We start from the raw sequence: 24,836 nt of genomic DNA on the forward strand, positions 1-24,836 counted from the left end.
AGGAAAAGAGAGAGTAAATAAGGTGCTGTGATCTGAGACTATACTCTCACATAAGGAAAGAAATCGTGCAACTACCTACTAATCTTCTACTTTAATCCTTAACCTCCGTGGTTCCATATTTAGGGTCATGTCTTCATTGAGTTGAAGGTGTGTCGTCATATTTAGTCACTTCTCCCAATTCTTCATTGGTCTACTTTTGCCTCTCCTTAGGGTGTAGGCTCATCACTATCAACCTTTCACATTTGCTCTTCTCCTCTTTACATGTTTAAAATATCTCATGCTCACTTACCACATTTTGTCCACCATAAAAATCACTGCCACATTGCCCATATATTCTCATTCTTAATCTTATCTCTCATAATATGTCCACACACCCATCTAAACATTTTTATTTTCGCTAATTTTATCTTTTAAATATGACATTTATTGACTGATCAACACTATGCTTCATACAACATTAATTAATTTAATAACAATCATTTTATAAAATTTACCTGAGTTTAAATCAAACATTCTGGATCCACTCCAACCCTTTACAATTTCCATGAATGAAGGAGACGAGGAAAAAAAAACAAGAAAATATTAAAACAACACAATTCCAACCCAAAATAATCACAAAAATATGGAAAAAGGGGAAAAAAAAAATACAAGCAAGTTGTTGTAAAAGGAAACACACATTTCTTCTTTTAAGAGGGGTTGTGGTGGAAAGCAGGCATAAAACAGACAATAAAAATATACCAATCACTAACCAATGTCCCCACATGAACCCCCATTATTTTCCTTCCAAATTACTCCTATAAAGCAACCAATAAAATATAAAAAAGTAGCAAGGAAATTAAATAGAATTTGAAAAAAGAAATTTAAGGTATCGTTTGACCCAAAGTTTTCAAATATTCTTGGCAAGTTATTTTTTAGAGAAATTTTGGTGAAGTTTTATCATGGGTTTAGTCACAAATTTTCCCAAGTTTTGGTGAAATTTTAAAAAATATTATTTAGTACATGTAGATTTTAAAAATTATTTAAAATATCCATAAGTTTGTGTAATCATTTTATAATGAACATGTTTCGTTAGAAAAAATCTTATAACATAACTGATAACAATCAACAACAACAAAATAACAATATGAGCAAGAACAATATATTAATTAAATTAAAAACAAATTATTCTTTTTTTCTCAATCTTGTCACTCAAACTATTATTTTCCATAAGAGGTAATAACAAACTATTCTTTTATAAAATCTTTTCACATTCTACGAACAATATCTTCCTGGCAAACTTTCATTTCTAGATCAGATGACTGAGAAGATGAAACAATATTGTCACTCTAAGTTGATTATTCATCATTTTCATTAACGATCATATCATCACTTTTATATTCAGTGAATATTCCATCACTTCTTTAATTTTCAGGCAAAAAATTATGTAATACAACACAAGCAATTACTATTTTCACCTGCATGTCTAAGTCATAGTTATTCATGAATTGTCGCAGTATTTTGAATCTACTTTTCCATACACACAATATTTTTTCAATTACATTACGCAAAGATAGTTAAACAACTTTTTACCATTCTTAGGCTCCCTTTCACTTCTTCTGTAGTCTTACAAATGATATCACACTCCTTTAATAGAAATATGGTTGTTGTCTCATGGAGAGAAATTTCATTAAAGAGGGTCGATGAATATTTTTATAGATAAGTTTTATTTAAGAGGGATTAATGATATTGGTTGATCACATTAATGGAGTAAGTTGATAGATAAATATTTAGTTGAAAAATTAATAAATTATTGGTGTTTTTATAAAATATAAAAGTTTGAGATTAATTTTAAATTTTTAAAACTTTCCAAATTTCCAAATTCTATTTTTTTTTTAGAATTTGAAAATTTGGGAATTTTGCCAAATATATTTATCAAGTAATGACAAATTATATGAATAAACACAAATTCCCAAATATATTTTAATTTTTTTTCAAAAACTACTTGAGGCGAAACGCCCAACTTATGAATAGTGATAATGTAAAAGATTTTGCATGTCATTAGTGTTGTTTTTCTACAACTAAGATCATTTATCGAAAATAGTTGCGGAACTAAACGTTGACATGACAAATTAAGCAATTTAATTTTAAAATAATAAAATACTCGAATATTATATCAAAATATGGAATACTTTATCGAAATTGATAATTACACACACACATATATATATATATATATATATATATATATATATATATATATATATATATATATCTTTTTAATTTTTGCAGTATTTTCTAAGTTCTTTCCACCTAACTGGTTTAACATAATATATATATATATATATATATATATATATATATATATGTTTTTAATTTTTGCAGTATTTTCTAAGTTCTTTCCACCTAACTGGTTTAACATAACCACTTTTTTCTCTTTTAAAATCAAGAATTGTTTTCTTCCAAGTATTACTTGATCCACGAATGTGTTTGTTGGCAAATGCAACAGCTATTTGGAAACTGTCCCTGAAATAAACTTTTGGTGTAAAATTTTAAAGACAGACTATGCTTAATTTTAGCTAATGTTATTTAGATTTTAAAATTTTGATTATTTTATCGTATTAAAATATCATTTTTTTTGTAATTGATAGACAAAGAAAATTACTTTTTTTAAAAAAAATATTTCTACATGTATAGAATATTAATTTAATATAATTAAAGCACTTGTTGAAGAGTCAAAGTCATAATTTTTTATTTTAATATGAATATACTATCTCGATCAAATTATAATTACTAATTTACCATACATAAAATATAAAAACCAAACTCAAAAATATCAAATCATACCAAATTACTTCGGTATGTATGATAATAATATATTAGCATTTTCAAAAATAGAAAACCAAAATGTGCACTGAAATTTCAAATACCGTATCATATTACTTTATCTCACATGACATGTTTAAAGCCACAATATCAAATAACTAAAAATAAAAAAAGAATTTTATTATTATTTAATTTCTGTATTATTATCCTTGTATTATAATTTTATGTATGTATAAGTTATTTGGAAATGATATATTGAAGAAAATAAAAAAGCACATATAGAGAGACATTATCCCCAAACTCCCATGGTATCCTTGTTTCTTCTCTACCCATGTCTCTCTCTGTAAACACACAAAAACTCTGTTTTTCTCTATAATCTTCTTGTTGTTGCTTTTTCCTCTCACAAGTGTTTGGTTAATGTTGAATATGGGTTCATCCAAGTCAGATCTGAGGTCAACGATCTACCCAGAACCTGTTGACCACTTCGACCATCTACCTGATCCACTTCTTCTCTTGATTTTCAACAAGATCGGTGATGTTAAAACTCTAGGAAGGTGTTGTGGAGTTTGTACAAGGTTCCATTCACTTGTTCCTCAAGTTGATAACGTTGTTGTTCGTGTTGATTGTGTTATCTCTGATGATGATAGTGATTCATCATCTTCTTCTTCATCATCATCTTCTGGTGGATCTTCTGATAAGTCAAGACACCCGATTTCTTCACTTTTTCGACTTGTATTCCTTGGTCTTGTTAAACCCTTTCAATCTCTTACTCAGTTGATCTCGATTTCTTCGAGGCGATGTACTGCTTCATCGTCTCTTGTTGAGGATGATTTTGAGCAAAATTCTGTTACCCATCACTCCCCTACACAGGTTTTGAAGAATTTTGATGAAATTAAGTTGCTTAGGATTGAGTTGCCTAGTGGCGAATTGGGTATTGATGAAGGTGCTTTACTGAAGTGGAGAGCTGATTTTGGTTCTACTCTTGATAATTGTGTGATTCTTGGGGCGTCGTCGGTGATTCAACCGATTGGTAACAGAACTGATTTAGTCGAGGAACAGTGTGGAAATGGAAGTAACAGTTTGGGTGATGGTAATGGAGAAACGGATAATGGGAGCATACCTGAGTCGTTTTACACTAATGGGGGTTTGAAGTTGCGTGTTGTGTGGACGATTAGTTCTTTAATAGCAGCTTCTGCAAGGCATTATCTACTGCAACCGATTATAGCGGAGCATAAGAAGCTTGAGAGTTTGGTTTTGACGGATGTTGATGAGCAAGGAGTATTGTGTATGAACAGGGTGCAGCTGGAGGAGTTGAGAGTGAAGCCTCTTTCAGCTTCATCGGCCTCGAAAAGGACCATGGTGCCAGCACTGAACATGAGGTTGTGGTACGCCCCGCATTTAGAGTTACCTGATGGGACAGTGCTCAAAGGGGCAACATTGGTAGCAATTAGGCCTAGTGAGCAACCTAAGAAAGAGGTGGTTGGGCCAAATGGGAATTGGGTGGCAGCAGCATTTGAGGAGCCTTATGGGACGGCTGCAAGGATGTTGGTTAAGAGGAGGACTTATTGTTTGGAGATGAACTCGTTCTGAACAAACTTGAAGTGGTTGGGGAATTTCTTGGATTGATGACTGAGGTAATTTCTTATCCTATATATCTGGTTTTGGGTAAAATTTGTACTAGAAGTTTGTCCTGATTACAATTTTATGTGTCATTATGACTATGAGCTCTTGATCTTCTGGTCCCTGTCTATGGACCATTCAGAGATATAGGTTATCTGAGTTTATTTGATCTCTCTCTACACACACATACATTGATAGATACTGTTTGTTTCAGTGGTTTTGCGCAAAAGTTTCTCTTATTTTGTTGTCATCTTACGTTTGATTTAATCATCTGATCTAAGTGTGTTACTGAATTCTCTGGCATACCTTTTTTGTAGAATCTAGGAATTAAAAGTCGTCATTATGATGTTTACCAATATGCAAATCCTAGGGAGTTTCTTGATTTATTTTTGAAAATATACTGGTATTAATCTGAGATGAGTTGGGTGGAGAGGAGCAGGCCCTTTATCACAGAGTTTCGAACCGTGGATCCTTGGCCCTCAGGAATTTTTAATAGATCTGAGATGAGTTTTTCTTGGTGATTCTTGGTCAATTCTGAAGACATATTGTTAATGTGGGTTATTTATCAGAAAGCTGGTCATTTTCCACAAAATGTGTATCATTGTCTTCAGTTCTTTTATTTCTAGATCCTTAAATGAGAAGGCTGGGTGTAGGCACATTTCCCAATTTCTAGTGCGGAACTTGCATTTTAAGCTTATTCGTAACATGCTTTCTTTTTATTGGGGTGCATTTGTATACATAATCGTACCAGTCTTTATATCCTCTTGACATCACATAAATATGCTGAGGAGCTAGCATGTAAAATTTATCTCTTTTTTCTTGATAAAAGACTCTATGTATTGATTCATTACTAAAAGAATTACTGGAAATGTCTATAATCATTTTCCTATGTTGCAACCTGCTAGTGCATGATGATTTTTATTTGATATTGTACATTGGTTGCAAGATTATCACTACCATAAGTTGGAACAAAGTTTGTGTCACAAATGTGTTAAGTGTTAGCTAAGTTTTGATTGGCTGGCTTTCCGTTTTCATTAAGCTTTTATTTGGGAGTTTTCTATGTTGCAACCTGCTAGTGCATGATGATTTTTATTTGATATTGTACATTGGTTGCAAGATTATTCACTACCATAAGTTGGAACAAAGTTTGTGTCACAAATGTGTTAAGTGTTAGCTAAGTTTTGATTGGCTGGCTTTCCGTTTTCATTAAGCTTTTATTTGCGGAGTTTTCTATGTTGCAACCTGCGTGCATGATGATTTTTATTTGATATTGTACATTGGTTGCAAGATTATTCACTACCATAAGTTGGAACAAAGTTTGTGTCACAAATGTGTTAGTGTTAGCTAAGTTTTGATTGGCTGGCTTTCCGTTTTCATTAAGCTTTAATTTGGGAGTATTGACTACACCCTAATTCTGAGCTTCATGTTACTCTTTCCAAGAGAGAGAGGTATAAAGCAGCTGCTTCTTTTGGCTTCCTCTGCTTTCTTTACGTGTTTTGTATCAGAATTAATATGAAGCATATATCCAGAGTTGTCAGTATATATGCATCTATATTATACAATTTTATTATCATTTTCAGGGATAACTAAGAACGGTGGAACTCATGCTGAAAAGCAGCGGAAAAGAGAATTTTGTTGAGCTAGCTTACCCTGAGTTGTTTGATCAAACCAGTCTTGCTTCTAGAGATGAAATGCAAGTTGCTGGCTAAGTATGAACTTTAAATCAGCCCGTGTTATGCACGTTGATGGGCATCATGCTTTTGTTTTAGTTTGGGGCATATACTTCTAAGAATGCACGAAGTGCTTCTGGTTTGTTTAACAGGAGTTAAGTGCCTTAGACTTTATAGCAATACACATTTGATAGTCCTCTTTCTGTAAATATTGTAGTAATGGATATCACATGCCATGTCAGGTACCTTTTATTGAGCAATGAAATGTACTTTTTGCTACATTTGTGGTAGGTTATTCACTTATTGCAACCGGTGTTGTGTGAAATGGTACACTATACTTTTCATAAATTTTATATTTTTATCTGGTAAAGCTATTACTTACATTTGTGAGTCTGTCAAGTAGTGTAATTGGCAGTATGATTGTATCACACTCGCCATTTGAGGCAGAAGAAGGGTTAATTCTGCCGCGACTTTATGGGAATATATTAATGATATATTGTGCATGTGCAATTTTGTTAAATGAATTGCCCACATCAAACTTATGATACTAATCTATGTATCTTGCATTGCCACTCCTTTGTGTTATGGTCCGGTCCGGTCCGTCCTCTTCTAGACAGTGAGCATCCAGACTGCCCCTTCTTTAACTTACATTTAGACTGGTTGGCGTCACATCTGTGACTAGTTAGACATCCTTCCTTTAGTAGTTAGATTTAAACAGGTCGAAAATAAAGACTGATTGGCAGAAAACAGACCTGGTTCTGATTCCCCACTTCCCACTTTGCCAAATCTGAGAAAAAGACAGCCAATTGGCACTAGTCATTACTTCTTTGAACTAACACCCCATGATGAATTGAACCAACCAGTCACTTTCTAGTTACCAATGATGCTCTTGGCAAAGGGACATGATTGAAACCCATACCAAACTAGTTGGAATGTATTGACAAATCACGTTCAAAGTTAGATGACATGTTTGTTAGTTCTTAACATGTCACTAAAAGCAGTTACATTGCTGAACATTTTGAAATTGCATTGTCCGTCACTATTTATCCTCAAGAAAAATCCAGTTTGGATCAAGAAAGTTAAATAAAAGTAACGATCATTTCCTTTGATTTCCTGCCCCCAACCCAAAACTGTTCTTGTCAGACCAAAAAGAAAGTCAACATTTTGTCCCTCAAGGAAATCCAAAAAAGAAAAACAACACTTGATAGAGTAGAAAGGGCTGCCCACTGAGCCAAATTCAAATTAGTGTGGCATAAAAAAATCTGTAGAAATAATCAATCAACCAATCTTCACATCAGCATATAGTTGAGTAAAAATTAGGATAGAAAATGTACGTAAAAGCTATTAGCAGCACAAGTTTAATCAGAAGATTACATTGATATAGATTATGCAAATTAAAGTTTCATCTTCCTCCTATATTACCTTTGTCCATCATGAGCGGTAGCAACAACACAAACCAGTGTACATTTGCCATCCTTACGCTCCGTTCTTCATAGACCACAGAACACACCACCTTGCATCCAAGTTGTTCATCTGATTCTCCATAGTTTAGACAACCAAATTCAATGCATGTAAGTAGCCTTAGAATTTCAAGAAAGATTTGGTTGCACGAGAGTTGTGGCACCTCAAAAATGCATAAGGCGGAGTGATGAAATGAAATAAATGAATAGAAACTTCACAGTTCACAAACCTGTAAGCTTGAGACTCTTCTGCTTTCATTTCCAACCATTGAACATTTCCAGTGTTAGCTGGAATTAATGACCCACATATATGTAGTATATCTTCATCAAAACTACAAATAAAAAGCATGATATCAAGTCTAATTCTTCCTTTAAAGTTGACCAAAAAAATAGAATGCAGAGCTGAAAGGAGAAGCAAAAGAGCACTAAATTCAGTAGTAGAAACACTGTTAGGACTTAGGATTACTATCTAACCACAGCAATAATTAAGGAACATGCAAATTCAGGAAATCATTTATGCAGACAACCCAACAATTTAGGGCTACTATAGCCCATTGAAGACCCATATCTATTTATATACTAATATTACTAGTCTCTGGCAACGTGTGTTGTACATTTATCTCAAAATATTTAATAGTATAACTTTTGTGTTGCAATGATAAATTTTAAATGATATAAATATTATTGGACTTTCTATGAAATAAAAATCAAAACATACAAAAAATTCTCATAAATTGAGATTAGAAAATCTTGCAAATTTGATACAACATTAGTGATATATATAATACGTTAATTTAAAGATAAATACATACTCAAACATATATAAATATGCAAATAATAAAAATATTATCTCGTAATGCCGCCAAAAGTCACCGGACCTTGCTTCGACTAAAACACATGAATATTAGAATTTTTTTTTTTTTAAAAAAGGAGATTATTGTATAAGTATTGCTGAACACAAAAAGAAAATACAACATCGTTTATGAAAAGTAATAGTATAACAACCGAGATCTAGAAATATGGAAGCAAACGCTACTAATTGTTATGCTTCATTAAGTACCTAAACTAAAGATGATGAAGAAGAAGACTGAAGAAATTATGAACATTTTAACTCTATGAAATAATAAAAAAGACTTATTTATAATGATATGTTAAGAGTAACAGAAAAGATTCAATTTATTACGAGATGTTATGAGTAGTAGAAAAGACTCAATTTATTACGAGATGTTATGAGTAGTAGAAAAGACTCAATTTATTACGAAATGTTAGGAATTGTAGGAAAGACCCAATTTATTATGAAATATTTTTATTTTTTTAACCAAACAATTTATAGAAGTTTTACTATTTAATAGTTAATTAATTAGATGCTTTACATTTTGATTTATTGTAAGATAAAATGATAATCCAACTTTGCAATTTAAAGATTCTCACCTTTAAGTATAGTATGATATGATGATGATTTTTTTCTCAATTGTTGATGTGCTAAATAAGAAAAAAACCAAACGTCACCTTTAAATTACACCTCTTTAACTGTTACACTGGTTTAAAGTTATTAATTATATGACTCTACCTTGATTCATCAAGTCATATTCATGCACCATATTCTTAAATCTCACAATCGCTTTCTCTACAACAACTATAATAATATACTCAAGGTAAGATCTGACGAAGGTAGAGTACACGTAAACCTTAACCCTATCTTTGGAGTTGGAGAGGCTGTTTCTGAAAGACCCTTGGCTCAAGGAAAAGCAATTCAAAAAAATGACGGAAGTAAAAAAGTCATGAAAAAATAGTATAGAAAGCATGACAAAATAATCTGAAAAAGTAGTAACTACAGCAAATAATATAATAATCTAAGTACGAGAATTAACAGATAGTAACAAAAACCGAAAAACAAGAAACTATAGGAGTAGTTGTAAGAACCCAAAAGTTGGAAGGCCAAACAAGAAAAAATGATGCAGGGTAAAAGCTGCAGAAAACTGCTGGTGCAGATTCCTACGAGCAAACCTACGGACCGTAGAAAGTTCTACGGGCTGTAGGAAGGCAGTCATAGGGAGCCTAACACTTGGGAAAAAAATTCAAGTTCTAAGATGATTGAAGTTTACGACCCGTAGAGGTTTTGACGAGCCATAGAAAAGGCTTGTAGAAAGGGGTCCCGAGGAATGAAATTTCTCTAAGTGTCTGGTCACTCTACAAGGAGGACTTATGGATCGTAGAAATTTCCAAGATCCATAGGATCAACCTATAGGAAGTGGTCAGAGACTCAGAGTTTTTGGTGTTTGAAAAGGTTGCTAGGACGAGGGGTATTTACGATCCGTAGGAAGTTCGATAGACCGTAAATTCGACTCGTAGGATGGGTCCTGAATTTTTGGGATTTGCTAAGTATGGATTTGTTCTACGAGCCATCATTACGACCCGTAGAATAGTCGACGAACCATCAGACCCATTTGTAGGTTCATCATGCAATTTTCAGTAGCTTGTAGGTCGTTTCGACCAGATTTAATGAAGGACATTTTGGTCTTTTTCTATTATTTTAGATATGCACCTGGACATTTTTGGGGTACTATACTAAGACTATAACTACCTAGAACCTTCAAATTCCCAACATCCCCTCTTATTTTCTCAAATCACTCCAAGACATTAAGAATTCTCTCCCAAAGGACTCTTCTTCTTCATCAAGCTAAGGTTCTAAGGTTCAAAGATTTTCTTCATAATTTCAAATTTCATCAAGGTATGTAGGAATTCATCCATGAACCCTTTCCATCCATGGAGTCCCAAAGTTCTCCTTTCTTTTCTATCAATTTTAAATTCTCCAAATTCTAGGGTTTTGATCAAATTGCATATGGGTCAATTCAATTATGATCTATTTCAATTACAATGGTTCATTCATGCATAATTTCAATTGAATTGCATGTTTTCAACGTATTTTTCAATGACATATGCATTATGCCATGAATTTCATGTTTCAAGATATGAATTTATGATCAAGGAATTATGAATGATTTATGAAAGTTCTATATGATGATTCAAGTATAAAACCATGAATCGTGAAAGGTTTTCTCACAATATGCAAGTTATGATAATTTGGACGCTTAGAAAGGTAAGTATCCACAAGTTCAAGTTATGATCATGGTTTTCAAGGTGTTATTCTTATGTTATATTTTCATGATAATTGGATTGGTTGATTTGCCTTTTCTAATGACTATGTTTTATATATTCCGTTGGGATTAACTTAGCATCGAACAAACTTTATGATGGGGATCCACAAGGAAACCTAGTAGCAGTCATTAGTTTTAAAACTACGTGCCACCGTAGGTTTGCCTTTATGGCTTAGTTAATGGATCCACATATAGCTCATGTTTATGTTTATAATACGGAGTCTAACTTGAAAAGTAGCCTCTGTCTTCTCAGAGTGGGAGTTACATTGGGTTTCATGTTATAACTCATATGGTCTTACATGTCGGTTAAGGTTAATATCCCACATATATATATATATATATATATATATATATATATATATATATATATATATATATATTACGTTCAATAAGCTTTTGTGATGTTTTACGATGCATTGACCACATGTTTATGATCTTCAAATGCTTTCAAGTTCTTTCTCATAGTTACAAGTTATCGGTCATGCATCCCAATATCATATTGAATATGTCCTATTCTCATTGTTCAAGCATGCTTCTCATATACTTAGGGGTCGTTTGGTAGAGTGTGTTAGCAAAAATAATGCACGCATTAATTAGGTATATTAATAATACCTTATTTGGTAAAAAATTTCATGGCATGTATAAATAATGCTTGCATTAGTTATACACTCTATTGTGTATTAAGGCTTGCATTACTTATACCATGGATTTCTAGGTATTAGTAATGCAAGGGAATTTAATGCTTGCATTATTATGGTTAAAGACTCAATTATCCCTCAAAATTCCTTTTACATCTTTTCATCATAATTGTTGAGGATATTTTTGTAAATAAATTTTTTTATGCAATGCATGTTATTTTTTAATACACTAATACGATGTATGATATGATCATCAATCTCCTCATTTTCTTAGATAATAGATTCATGATACTTGAAAGTTCCTCTTTTGGATGACCTAGGTATCAAGTCCCACTATCACGCCAGCCTCGTGTGTTATGTCTCGCACTCTGAGTATTCTATCTTAGTCTTGTTCAACCTGAATCCTTTAGACTCCAAGATTCATTTTCAAACCTCCAATTTATCATTAACTCTATCATAAGTTTCATCAATCAGAACTATATTATCTCCAAATATCATACATCATGACACCTTACCTTGGATCTGTCGCATTAATTCATCCATTGCCAAGAAAAATAAAAATGAGCTAAGAGTTAATCCCTGGTGCAACCCCATCATAATGGAGAAGTCCTTGAGTCTCCTCTTATTATCCTTATCCTAATCTTGGCTCCATCACACATGTTGATGTGTCGCAAATTTACGACACATTCAATGCTTAAAACGTTAAATTAGCATGGGTTCCAAGCATATTTTTGTAAATATGATGTGCGTTGTGTTAATTTTGTAGGAAAATTAAGTCACGCGCACGGTCAGGCTGAATTATGGAGTTTTTTCTATGGTTCACTGCAATTGATTGTCCACGAGTGCCACCATGGGCCGTGAAGACTTATACAGCCCGTGGACTTGGCCGTTAAAATGTTGCTGAAGAATATGTGTAGAAAATTTCCTAAGTAAATTCCACAAGACCCTTCATGGGCCGTGGAAGTCACCACAGGTCATGGACCCTGCCGTGAAAGATAGGATAGCATAATACGTAAGCCGACAGGGTTATTCAGCTGAGGACTATGCAAGGTTATACATCAAACAGATAGTAAGACTTTATGGAATTCCTACATCTATTATCTCAGACAGAGGTGCTCAATTTACAGCTGGCTTCTAGAGGTCATTCCAAAAGGGATTGGAAACACAAGTAAATCTTAGTACATCATTTCACCCTCAGACTGATGGACAGGCTGAACGTACTATTCAGACGCTAGAAGATATGTTACGGGCCTATATTATTGACTTCAAAGGTATCTGGGATGATATTTCCCACTTATTGAATTTTCTTATAATAATAGCTACCATTCTAGTATTCAGATGGCACCGTACGAGTCTTTGTATGGCCAGAAGTGTAGTTTACCTATTGGTTGATTTGATATTGGTGATACTAAACGAATAGACCCAGATATGATTCAGCAAGTAGTGGATAAAGTGAAATTCATTTAGGAGAGATTACAGCCCAGAGTCGACAGAAATCATATGCAGATAATCGACGTCGAGCCTTGGAGTTTCAGGTTAATGATTGGGTATTATTGAAGGTGTCGTCCATGAAGGGGGTAATGAGATTCGGCAAGAAAAGAAAGCTTAGCCCGAGATACATTGGCCCGTATCGGATTATTCGTAGAATAGAAAAGGTTGCCTATGAGTTAGACCTACCATCTGATTTGGAAGCAGTACATCCGGTTTTTCACGTGTCAATGCTTCACAAATGTATAGGCGACCCTTCCAGAATATTTACCGTAGATGATGTCCAGGTAACAAAAGAGTTATCCTACTAGGATCAACCTATCGCCATCCTAGATCGACAAATTAAGAGGTTGCGAACTAAGGACGTGGCTTCCGTCAAAGTATTGTGGAGAAATAATAATTGAGAAGAGATGACCTGAGAATTCAAAGAGGAGATGAAGAACAAGTACCCTTACTTGTTCCCTACACCTACAAGTAACTTAAAACTCCTCACTTGATTATATTGGTTGCCATAGAAAACTATATGTTATGACGATAAGGGAAAATTCCCTAAAATTTTTATAGAGCTTTGTGAGACCAACTCAACATTCGAGGACGAATGTTCCAAAGGGGGGAAGGATTTTATATCCCGTATTTTCATACATCGAGTCATTCGGAAGAGAATCGACTCAAGTTAAAAATGAGATTATTTTCGGACACGAAGTAGAAATCTTTAATTTCCAATACTAATTAGAAAATATTTTGGAGATTTGGAGTTCATTTAATTGGGATTCGATGACTCAAATAAGAGTTAGTGATTGACTAAATTAATTAGCCTAAGTACTTGCATGGTCCCCATCCAAATTTGTTAATTAATAAGTTGGATAGATTCTAGTGAATTAATAAAATAGTTAGAAGACATGTAGATTATTCCACATGAAAGTCTAGGGGCTACCTATAGAAATCATTTAAAGATTAAGTCTTAAAGGAAAATGTTGAAAATTATTTCATTCTTCTTCTTGACCAAATTAACTTAGAGAGAAAATGAGGGTTGTAGAGAAAGAGGGTCTCGGCTAAGGCTTAGATTTGAGGAAGAAATTAAAGGGTGAAGTGTGGTTATTTCTCATGTGGATGGCAGCAATGTTGGAGTATTTAGGACTGCAAAAACTTTGATGAAGCAAGACCTCAAGTCCAAGAAAATTGTGCCCTTTTAGCCTAAGATAAGATTTCATCTCTTTTTCTCTCATTTTCCTCATCTTGAAGGTGATTTAAACTTGTGTGAGTTGATAAATGAGTGATGAATGTATGAAATCATGGGTGTTGATGTTGAGGCATGATGGGAGACGTTGGGGGTTGTTTGGGGTGAAAATGATGAATTAATTTTATTTAGTATTTGGTTGTTGTTATCATGGTTTATGTGAGGAGGATGAAGGAATTAAATGGTTAAGGTTGAGGTTGAATTTGTTGTAGAACTTGTGGTGATATTAACATGGATTTCTTGCATATTAATGAATGATGTTGTGGTTGTGTGTGGCTGCTATTATAGGTCACTAAAATTTGATGAAAAGTAGTATGAAATAAGGTGTAAAAATTATAGGTGGTTTGCTTGGCTTGTTGTAGGTGTTCATAAGGTTTTTGAGCATCTTTATGTTGTCAGTTAGGGGTTGTTTTGATAGGTTGTTGTTGTTGTTGTTGAGATTGGAAGATTAATGATAATTAAGGTTATGTGTTGCATTAAATATTGGTTGGGCTGTTTTAGGATTGTTTCGATAAAATGTTAAGACTATGGATCATTAAGGATAATTGGAGGATGTAGTAGTTGTATATGGATTGGAATTATTGTTGAATGTTATGAATGTGGAATGCCTTAACTTACCAATAATGTTATAATTAATATATTCACTTGTATTAAATGGAATTGGAAGCAAGAAAACCCCATGATTAATGTATGTATTAAAATGGATAGAATTGAAGGTTCTTGAATTAGATTGGGTTGATTGTTGTTGTTGCTATCATAGTTATAAATTAAGTGTACTTATGATTATGCATTGTGTGGCTGATTTTTAGACTATTATAAATCATTTCAATAAGGTATGATGGTTGCAACCTATTAGAAGTAATTTGATAGCATCGTAGTCGTCATGTTGATAATCAACGGAAGTCAAATGTTATGTGGGTTGTTTGGAGTATTTTTGAATATCGTCTTGGCTTGTCTTGACATGGCATTTGAATGTGTGATTGTTGATGTTGCTTTATGATTGTATGGATGATTTGGAAGTGGGAAAAGTGAGCGAAATAGTGGAGGTGCTGTCCAAATTTTTAGAAATAACCTACTAACGCTAGAGTACATTTTATGCCTTTCCATAGCTTAATCGTAGTGATTAACATTTTAATATAGGTTGTGACAATATTGAGTAGCATATACATAGTGAGTGCAAGTAAAAACTAAAGGTATTTAAATCTAACCTTTCTTTCTTTTGGCATGATCCATATGAAATAAATGGACGACGAATGTATAAATTCCAAAGAAACTCTTATTCTTAGGTATACTAGGATGGCTAATATTCTTAATTTTCAGAATGTAGATCGTTATACTTTGACTTATATGTATGGTTCCAGTCATTCTAGTTGGTAAAATTCATATTTTAATACAATTCATGCTTCGGTATAATTCATATTTGGAATGATTTATAATGGCAATCGAAGGTTACCTGAAACAACTATTGTCTTGATTTTCAAATGATGGTTCAGTTTAATTATTCTATTGAGTCTCAATTGATGATTGAAATGCATATGGTTACTCACTAATCTACTCGTGCATGCCTTAATGTATCTTTCACCGTGTCCTGGGTCGGGTATGTATTCTTGCACAGTTTCACTGCATTGCTCACTGAGTCCCTCACTAGAGGGTCGGGTACGGTATATAAATATATAATGATATGATATGAGGACATGATGATATGATGATGGAACCGAGCCCATGATGGGCTGAATATGATATATATGTATATAACAGATTCATCGAGTCCATAAAGGGCTGGATATGATATATAATATAAGCATGCATGACTTTATTTCATAAGACACAGGTACAGTGACTTCTTGAGTATCATAGTTGTCTCCTGAAACCTCTACTTTAGATATGATTTTTCTTACTATATTTTATGCTTATATACTCAGTACATATGTCATACTGACCCTTTTTTTTTCGAAGGGGAGACTGCGTTTCATGACCGCAGGTACAGATACTCATTTTGGAGATCTACCAGCTCAGGATTCCACTCAGCAGTTTTGAAGTGCTCCATTGTCTCAGAGCCTGTGCTATTGGTACCAATCCTTATAATGTATATATTTGTGTATTCAGGGGTACGGCAGGGCCCTGTCCCGTCATATGCTATTGTTAATTCTCTTAGAGGTCTATAGACACATTTGTGGGTTGTAGACACATTTGTGGATTGTATATAGTGACAACCTTATCGGTTTATGTATTATGTTATCTTATCTTTGAAAATTGTGACTCCCTAGGAGGCAGGTGATTTCTGTATATATATATATATAAGTGACAGTTTTGAGATGAAGTGCTGCCCATATAAATCTCATATCATGTTTAGTTTCTGATTGATTATAGATAATAGGTGGATATACGAGTGCCCAATTCGGACATTAGTCAGGTCCATGGGGTTGGGTCGTGACAGTAAAGAATGAAATTCATCTAATAAGACCGGAAGGCATTTAAATGTCCATAACTTGCTAGATTTTGCATGCGATGCATTGAAATGGTATTACTAATTCGAGACGTCTACTGAGTTATATGTCATAGAAAATACAATCCTAGCTACATTCTCACATTGTTCAAAACTCTAAGTCTGTTTTACTTTGTTATTGCAACATTGTTGCTCGTTACTAAATTCAACAAAAAAAAAAACAATTTACTTTATGCAATTTTTACTTTCAGGAAATAGTGACTACAATTGAATATAAGTGCTAGTAAACTTATTTCCTCCATATTCCATGTGGGTTTGACTCCAATCTAGTTGGGCTTTATATTTGACAGTGACCGTTTTATACTTCTTAATTGGAGTGCAAGTTTAAGCGTATCAAATTTTGGCGCTGTTGCCGGGGAATACGACTTTAAAATACTTTATTAATAGTTATTTTGGTTGGTAGTCTTATTTCCTAATTTTATTTTTATTTCTTGTTATTTTTTATGTGGGATATAGGTTTGTGCATGCCCAATACCCGAATTTAGGGTAACCACTGATCCCCTACGATCCCGAGCTACAAAAGTCGAATCGAAGGATGAATGCACAAGAGCCTGAAGCGCAAAGGGTGAGAGAACTTGCAGAGGCTCAAGCTAGAGCCAACAATGGTAACAATGATAATATGGGGGATGATCAGGAAGATGAATTGGAAGCTCAACATCGTCACCCAGTGCCAAGAGGTAAGAGGTAACAACAACCCATTGACTTTACTTTGCATGATGATGATCTAGATATGGATGGAGTCAGTGTCACGATCCAAAAATCGGGTGTGATGACACTCGTCTCAACCCACCAAGACAAGTCAGCCTAAAAGACAACAAAAAATAAATGCAGAAGTAAATGAAATAAATCAAAGTTTAACTTAATCAAAAATAGGTAACTAATCTCAACATCCCCCAAGATTGGTTGTCACGTGTACAAGCCACTAATACATTACCAAAGTACAAAAAAAAATATAGTCACAATGTCTTTGTCTCTAGAATAGGACTAAAAATAATAAAAGAGTAATAGGTGTACGCTATATGGATGTGACAGCTACCTCAACACTCGAAATGATAGCCTCGGATATGGTAGGAACCGCTAGAAGATCAAGTAGGTCCGGGCTCACAACCTACACAAGTGTAGAAGCAAGGGGTGAATACCAAACAATACGGTACTCAGCAAGTGGAAAACTAAGACTAAACAAAGATTAATAGATTCAAGTACTCATGTCCTACAAATCGAACCTCCTTAATTACAACCTGCATAAAACCAGTCCAACTCTACCCTTGTACAATAATAACAATAATATAATTCACGAATACTCATCAATAGTCTCATCAAATGAATCATATCAAGTCAAGTTCATCATATACATAACAATAAAGGGGTAAACACAAATTCACAAATATCAGAAAGGTGCAATACAATGCAATGAAATAATGCATATTTTTCCTATCGGTAAACATCCGCTGAATCACAGTCCGGAACCCATGGGGGATATTTCTATCCATGTAACCTTCCACGGAGCGTATGGACCATCCCCTCAATATATATATCCTACCATGGAGTATGTGGTCCGTCCCCTCAATATATATATCCCGCCATGGAGTGTGTGGCTCAACCCCTTGTGTTTCATAATACCTACCATGGAGTGTGTAGCCCGACCCCTTTATTTTATATTATTTTCAGTCTCAGCATAGTAAATTAGAACCAATGCAATCAATTTATGTTCATATAATTCACGATAATAATATGATATCAATAATAATTTTTCATATCTCATATCAATATAGTTATTTCACATGTCCAAAATAAGTCAATGATCTCATCACATTGATCACACCAATACACATCATTAGATTGTCATTTTATACCCCTTATCTCCATTTTCAAGGTCAATCATACAGTCAATAACCCATTCCAATTCTCATTACTCTCCAATGCACATAACAAGGAAATACTAGCATCTACAAGCTTAAACTGAGGTTTAAAAGTTCACTTGCCTCAAATAATTAAGCAATCACTCCGGGACCACTCCTCAACTCAGATCGCCTCATTACTCCCCATACTAAAGGACTTCCTACTCAAGGCATCTTCCACCACATTGTCTTTTCCTGGGTGGTACAAGATAGTCATGTCATAGTCCTTTAGCAACTCAAGCCATCCACATAGCCTCAAGTTCAGATCCCTCTGACTGAATATATACTGAAGAATCCTATGATTGATAAAGACCTCGTAATGCACACTGTATAAGTAATGACGCCATAACTTAAGCATGAAGACCACGCCCGCTAACTCTAAATCATGAGTAGGATAGTTTTTCTCATGGGCTTTCAATTGTATCAAAGCATTGGTAATCATTTTCCCCTTTTACATCAACGCACTGACTAAACCAACACCTGAAGCATCACAGTACTGTAAAGCCCACACCCTCCTTGGATAGCATTAAAATAGGAGCCAAAGTCAATAAAGTCTTGAGCTTTTGGAAGCTCGTCCCACACTCGTCGGACCAATGCAAATCCACGGTCTTCTAAGTCAATCTAGTTAGCTGAGCTATAATAGTGGAGAAACCCTACATGAATAGTCTGTAGTAAAAGGCTAACCCCATAAAACTATGAATTTTAGTAGGAGAAGTAGGCCTTGTCCAACCTTTAACTGCCTCAATCTTAGACGGATCCACTCTAATCCCCTCTTTGGATACCACGTGTCCCAAGAATATCAAAGAATCAAGATAAAACTCACACTTGAAGAACTTTGCATACAACTTTTCTTCTCTCAACTTTTGAAGTACCAACCTCAAATGGCGGACATGATCTGCCTCCGTCTTGGAATACACCAAGATGTCATCAATGAATACTATCACAAAAGAATCCAAGTACGGGCGAAACACCCCATTCATCAACTCTATAAATGTTGCAGTGGCATTGGTCAACCCAAATGACATCACCAAGAACTCGTAGTGGCCATAACAAGTTCGAAAAGCTGTCTTAGGGATATCTGATGCCCTAATCTTCAACTGATGATAATACCAGACCTCAAGTCTATTTTAGAAAATAATGCCTCTCTCTGAAGTAGATCAAATAAATCATCAATATGGGGAAGTGGATACTTGTTCTTAATAGTTACCTTGTTCAACTACTTATAGTCAATACACATCCTCATAGTACCATCTTTCTTCCTTACAAACAGAACTGGTGCACCCCAAGGCGATATATTAGGGCGAATAAACCCCTACTCAACAAGTCTTGCAACTGATCCTTCAACTCCTTGAACTCAGCTGAAGCCATCCGATATGGAGGAATATAAATGAGTTTAGTGCCAGGTTCTAAGTCAATAGCAAAATCAATTTCCCTATCCGGAGGAATACCAGGAAGATAAGTAGGAAATACATGAAATACATCAAAAAACTCCTTAACCACCAGAATAGTCTCCATAGGAAGTGGCTCAATACTGGTATCCTGAATAAAGGCCAAATTCAATCAACCTCTGAGCATGAATATATGAGATAACCTTACTAGGATATAAGCCATTAGTACCCTTCCACTCGATCCTTGGGGCATTAGCTATCGCTAAGGTAATAGTCTTAGCATAACAATCAATAATAGCACTATAGGGAGAAAGCCAATCCATATCCAATATCACATCAAAATTTACCATCCCTAGAATAATCATATCTACACAAGTATTATAACCGACCAAGGAAACAAGACAGTACCGACACACTCGATCCACCATTAAGGGCCCACCCACAGGTGTAGAAATATAAACAAGCACGGGCATAAGATCACATGTCAAATCAAAGCCAGATGCAAAATATGTAAACACATAGGAAAATATAGACCCTGGATCAAATAACACAGATGCAGGTCAATGGCAGACTAAGACGATACCTGTGATAAGTGCGTTAGAAACCTCGTCCTCGGGTCTCCCTAAAAAAGCATAACACTGAGCTCCCCTATCACCTCCGGCCTGCACAACGTCTCTACTTCTTCCCTAAGGGACTATAGCAACACCAACACCCCTACCAGGAGTGAGACCACCTATACTAGTCAGGGATCTACCTCGACCTCTAACTAGCAGCGCTGGTCCTCTTCTAAAATTAAAGAACTAGATTGGGTTCCTCCTCAACCCTAAGATACACTACCATGAAAAATGACCCGGATCTCCATAAGTATAACATGCTCTCCCATGTGAAAACCTCTACGATAAACCTGAGGAACCTATATAACAACCCTAGCTCACCGGCCTCTACTGTGACCCCTGGTAACTCTTACCTGTACTGTAGGACCCGCGAGGTATCTAACCATCCTCAGAAGTTATCATAGATGCATGAACTGGTCCTCTATGATGGAAAGAACCACCTCTTCTATAGGACCCTCTACCTCTAGATGAGGTACCCAAAAATTGACTAGAAGCATGGGCCCTCTTAGGGTCCCCAAACTCCTCTCTCTTCATTAACTCTGCCTTTTTGGAGGCACTCACGATGGACTAGAAGGAAGCACCTTCATGGGTAGGTCGAAACACTACTGTACGAATGGAATAGTTCAGTCCTTAGACAAATCTACGAATCCTCTCTATCACAAAAGGAAGGACAGCCATGGCATGTCTGGACAACTTGTAGAAATGAGTCTCATAATCAGTAACTATAAGACCCTCTTGCCTCAAACTCTGAAATCGTAATTGGCTCTCTTTCTTCACACACCAGGGGATGAAATGGTCATAAAAGGCACTAAAAAACTCATTCCAAGTCACATGGTGTGACCAACTAGCGTAGAACTCAAATATACTCTCCACTACTCTTTAGCTAGCCCACATAACTGGAGTGTAGTATAACGAACTTTGTGAGTCTCAATTAACCCCACTATCTCCAATAACTCTCGACAAATGGTTAGGAATTCATCTGCATCCTCAGTCTTCTCACCTTAAAACTACAGTGGGTCTATTATTCAAAACCTCTAATATCGGTGTTGCTCGTTGTCAGTCAACATGACTAAAGATGCACCCTGAGTTCCCCCTACTAGTAATCTACCCTCATCATCTCTACAGCCCACAGATGGTTGGCCCACTAGACCTTGAACAATTGAAAGCATCACTAGACCTTGAACAATTGAAATCTGATGCTATCCTAGGGTCTGAGCCCCTACTCTAGTCTAAGAACCCTCAGGTGTACCTATTGCCCCCATACTCTGATTAAATCCTTCGAGCGCATCTAATACTCGCATCAAAGTAGCTTGAAGCAATGGTGTAGTAGAAAGCTCTGGAAAGACCTGTTCCTCTCTAGCATTAATTTGTGTCTCAAGAGAAGCCGCTATAGCATGACCTCTAGCTGGTACCGCTTCTCGAGCACGACCTCTACCTGCCGCCACTCCACAACCAAAGCCTCTATCTCTACCCCTAGTTAGGGACCCAACATCAACATCGGGGAGTGCCTCCCCTCCTCTACCCTTAGTCGTAGCTCTAGTCCAAGCCATAAGTCAAAAATGACATAAGTAACCATGCACGATACAAAGTGAAAGAAGAAAAGGGAAAATTTCCTAAAAGTCCTCAAAGCCTCTCAAAGATAAGTAGAGATGTCTCCATACCAATCCTCAAGACTCTACGTAGACTAGGCTTGTATAAATATGAGACCTATAAATTTTTGGCTCTGATACCATTTTATCACGATCCAAAAATTAGGTGTGATGGAACTCGTCTCAACCCACCGAGATAACTCAGCCTAAAACCCAGCAGAAAATAAATGCAGAAGTAAATGAAATAAAGCAAAGTTTAATTTAATCAAAAATAGGTAACTAATCTCAACATCCTCCAAGATTAGTTGTCAGTGTACAAACCACTAATACATTACTGAAGTACGAAAGAAAATACAATTACAATGTCTTTGTCTTTAGAATAGAACTAAAACATAATAAAAGAGTAAGAGGTGTATGCTATATGGATGTGACATCTACCTCAACACTCTAAATGATAGCCTCGGATATGGTAGAAATTGCTAGGAGATCAAGCAGGTCCAGGCTCACAACCTACACAAGTGTAGAAATAAGGGGTGAATACCAAACAACACGGTACTCAGCAAGTGGACAACAAAGACTAAGCAAAGATCAATAGATACAAGTACTCATGTACTACAAATAGAACCTCCTTAATTACAACCTGTATAAAACAAGCCCAACTCTATACTTGTACAATAATAATAATAATACAGTCTACGAATACTCATTAATAGTCTCATCAAATGAATTATATCAAGTTAAGTTGAGCATATACATAGCAATAAAGGAGTAAACACAAATTCACAAATATCATAAAGGTGCAATGCAATGCAATGAAATGATCCATGTCTGTCCTATCAGTATACATCCGCTGAATCACAGTTCGAAAATAATGGAAGATATTTCTATCCATATAACCTTCCACGGAGTGAGTGGCCCATCCTTTCAATATATATATCCTGCCACAGAGCGTGTGACCCATCTCCTTAATATATATATATATCCTTCCACGGAGCATGTGGCCCGACCCCTTATATTTTATAATACCTGCCATGGAGCATGTGGCCTAATCCTTTTATTTCATATCATTTTCAGTCTCAGCAAAATATATTAGAACCAATACAATCAATTCATGTTCATATAATTCATGATAATAACATGATATCAATAATAATTTTTCACATTTCATATCAATATAGTCATTTCACATGTCCAAAATAAGTCAATGATCCCATCACATCGATCATACCAGTACACGTCATTAAATTGTTATTTTACACCCATTATCTCCATTTTCAAGGTCAATCATACAGTCAATAATCCAGTCCAATTCTCATTGCTCTCCAACACACACAATAAGGAAATACTAGCATCTACAAGCTTAAACTGAGGTTTAAAAGTTCACTTACCTTAAATAATCAAGCAATTACTCTGGGACTTGAGCCTTCTCCTTTCGTTGGGCTTCCAAATCAATGTAATCTAGTCAAATAAATAATCACGATAAGATTTCGAGACTAATAATACTCATATTGCTATATGTCTAGACTATACCCAAAAACTCACACATATCTATAATCAAGTTCCTAATTTTGATGCCACTTAATAGGTCAAATCTTATATATATATATATATATATATATATATATATATATATATTTGTTTTTTCAAATTTTAAGCATTCTTAATTCCTCCAAATATTATAAATCTAATGGTATTCATATAATACAATAAACCCAATATTTAACTATATATACCAATATATTATCAACACTTGAATTTTTAAACCAATAGCAAAAGAAAATAAAACAAATTTATGATAAAGTTACAAACCCAATAACTTGAACTCGAGAAGAAATCAGTAACCATCCAACCTATCCTTCTAATCCTTACCCTATAATTGCTAATCATTACCCAATGATTATTTCTGGTTATCCTCCCCTTAGCCACACTTTTCTTGCCCCAAATATTCACTCGTTCATCCTTAACTGCAATTCCTTTACTTCACCCACCCACCATTATATATCTAGTAATTAATGCCAATAATACCATCCATAGAACAATCACTCTATGCATACAAAAAGATATACTCGACTGGAAATAAAATTTACTCGATGTTATCAATTTCGTGCAAGGGTTCTTGTTCGTGCAAAGGTTCTCTTTGTGTGGTGCTGTAATAAAAAAAATTCATTTGGAGGAACTTCATTTAATTTATTTTAATACATAGGCTAAGTGCCGTAGGGAATTAAGTAAATTAATAATTTAGCCCATCAATTAAATTAAATCTTTAAAATCACCCGCCAACTAATTAATTGTAGTTATCAAATAGTCTAAAATTCTCAATTTAAATTTATGAAAAGAGTCTTTTATGAAGAAAAGAAAAATAATTCTCAAAATGACCTAACGGGTCATTACAGTCGGAGACACTAGGGCTATAGTTCTTCCACCATTGCCACCAGATGTGATGTTCACCATTACTACTAGCAACATGCTTCATCTTTTTGAACCTGAAAGGACTGTTTAAAAGAGTAGTCGGAGATGATGCGAACCAACATTTATTGAACTTCATCGCTACATGCAAGTCTTTTGAGATCCCTAGAGTTAGCCCAACAATGATTCATCTGAGATTATTTACATTGTCTCTGTCTGGGTAGGAAATCAAGTGGCTAAATGAGCTCCCGCAAGATTCAATTACCAACTAGAGAGAAATGAAAGAAGCATTTCTAAAGTAATTCTTCCCAACTTCGAAGAAGTTGCAGATCAAAGATGAGATCATTGGGCACAAGCAATAG

The 24,836-nt window shown here is 34.9% G+C and overlaps 1 protein-coding gene across 1 annotated transcript; it reads left to right on the plus strand.

Annotated features, from left to right (window-relative positions):
* The first annotated feature begins 3,066 nt into the window (after window positions 1-3,066).
* On the plus strand, window positions 3,067-6,371 carry LOC129889039 (F-box protein At5g46170-like). The gene is made up of 2 exons (XM_055964147.1): window positions 3,067-4,436; window positions 6,003-6,371. Exon 1 carries the CDS (start codon window positions 3,220-3,222, stop codon window positions 4,390-4,392), a length of 1,173 nt encoding a protein of 390 aa, XP_055820122.1. The 5' UTR covers window positions 3,067-3,219; the 3' UTR covers window positions 4,393-4,436; window positions 6,003-6,371.
* The last annotated feature ends 18,465 nt before the right edge of the window (window positions 6,372-24,836 follow it).

The sequence above is a fragment of the Solanum dulcamara genome, chromosome 5 (assembly GCF_947179165.1).
Source record: "Solanum dulcamara chromosome 5, daSolDulc1.2, whole genome shotgun sequence".
Lineage (NCBI taxonomy): Eukaryota > Viridiplantae > Streptophyta > Magnoliopsida > Solanales > Solanaceae > Solanum > Solanum dulcamara.

Coding starts and splice junctions, on each gene's coding strand:
- LOC129889039 (XM_055964147.1), top strand. CDS start 3,220: ATGTTGAATATGGGTTCATCCAAGTCAGATCTGAGGTCAACGATCTAC.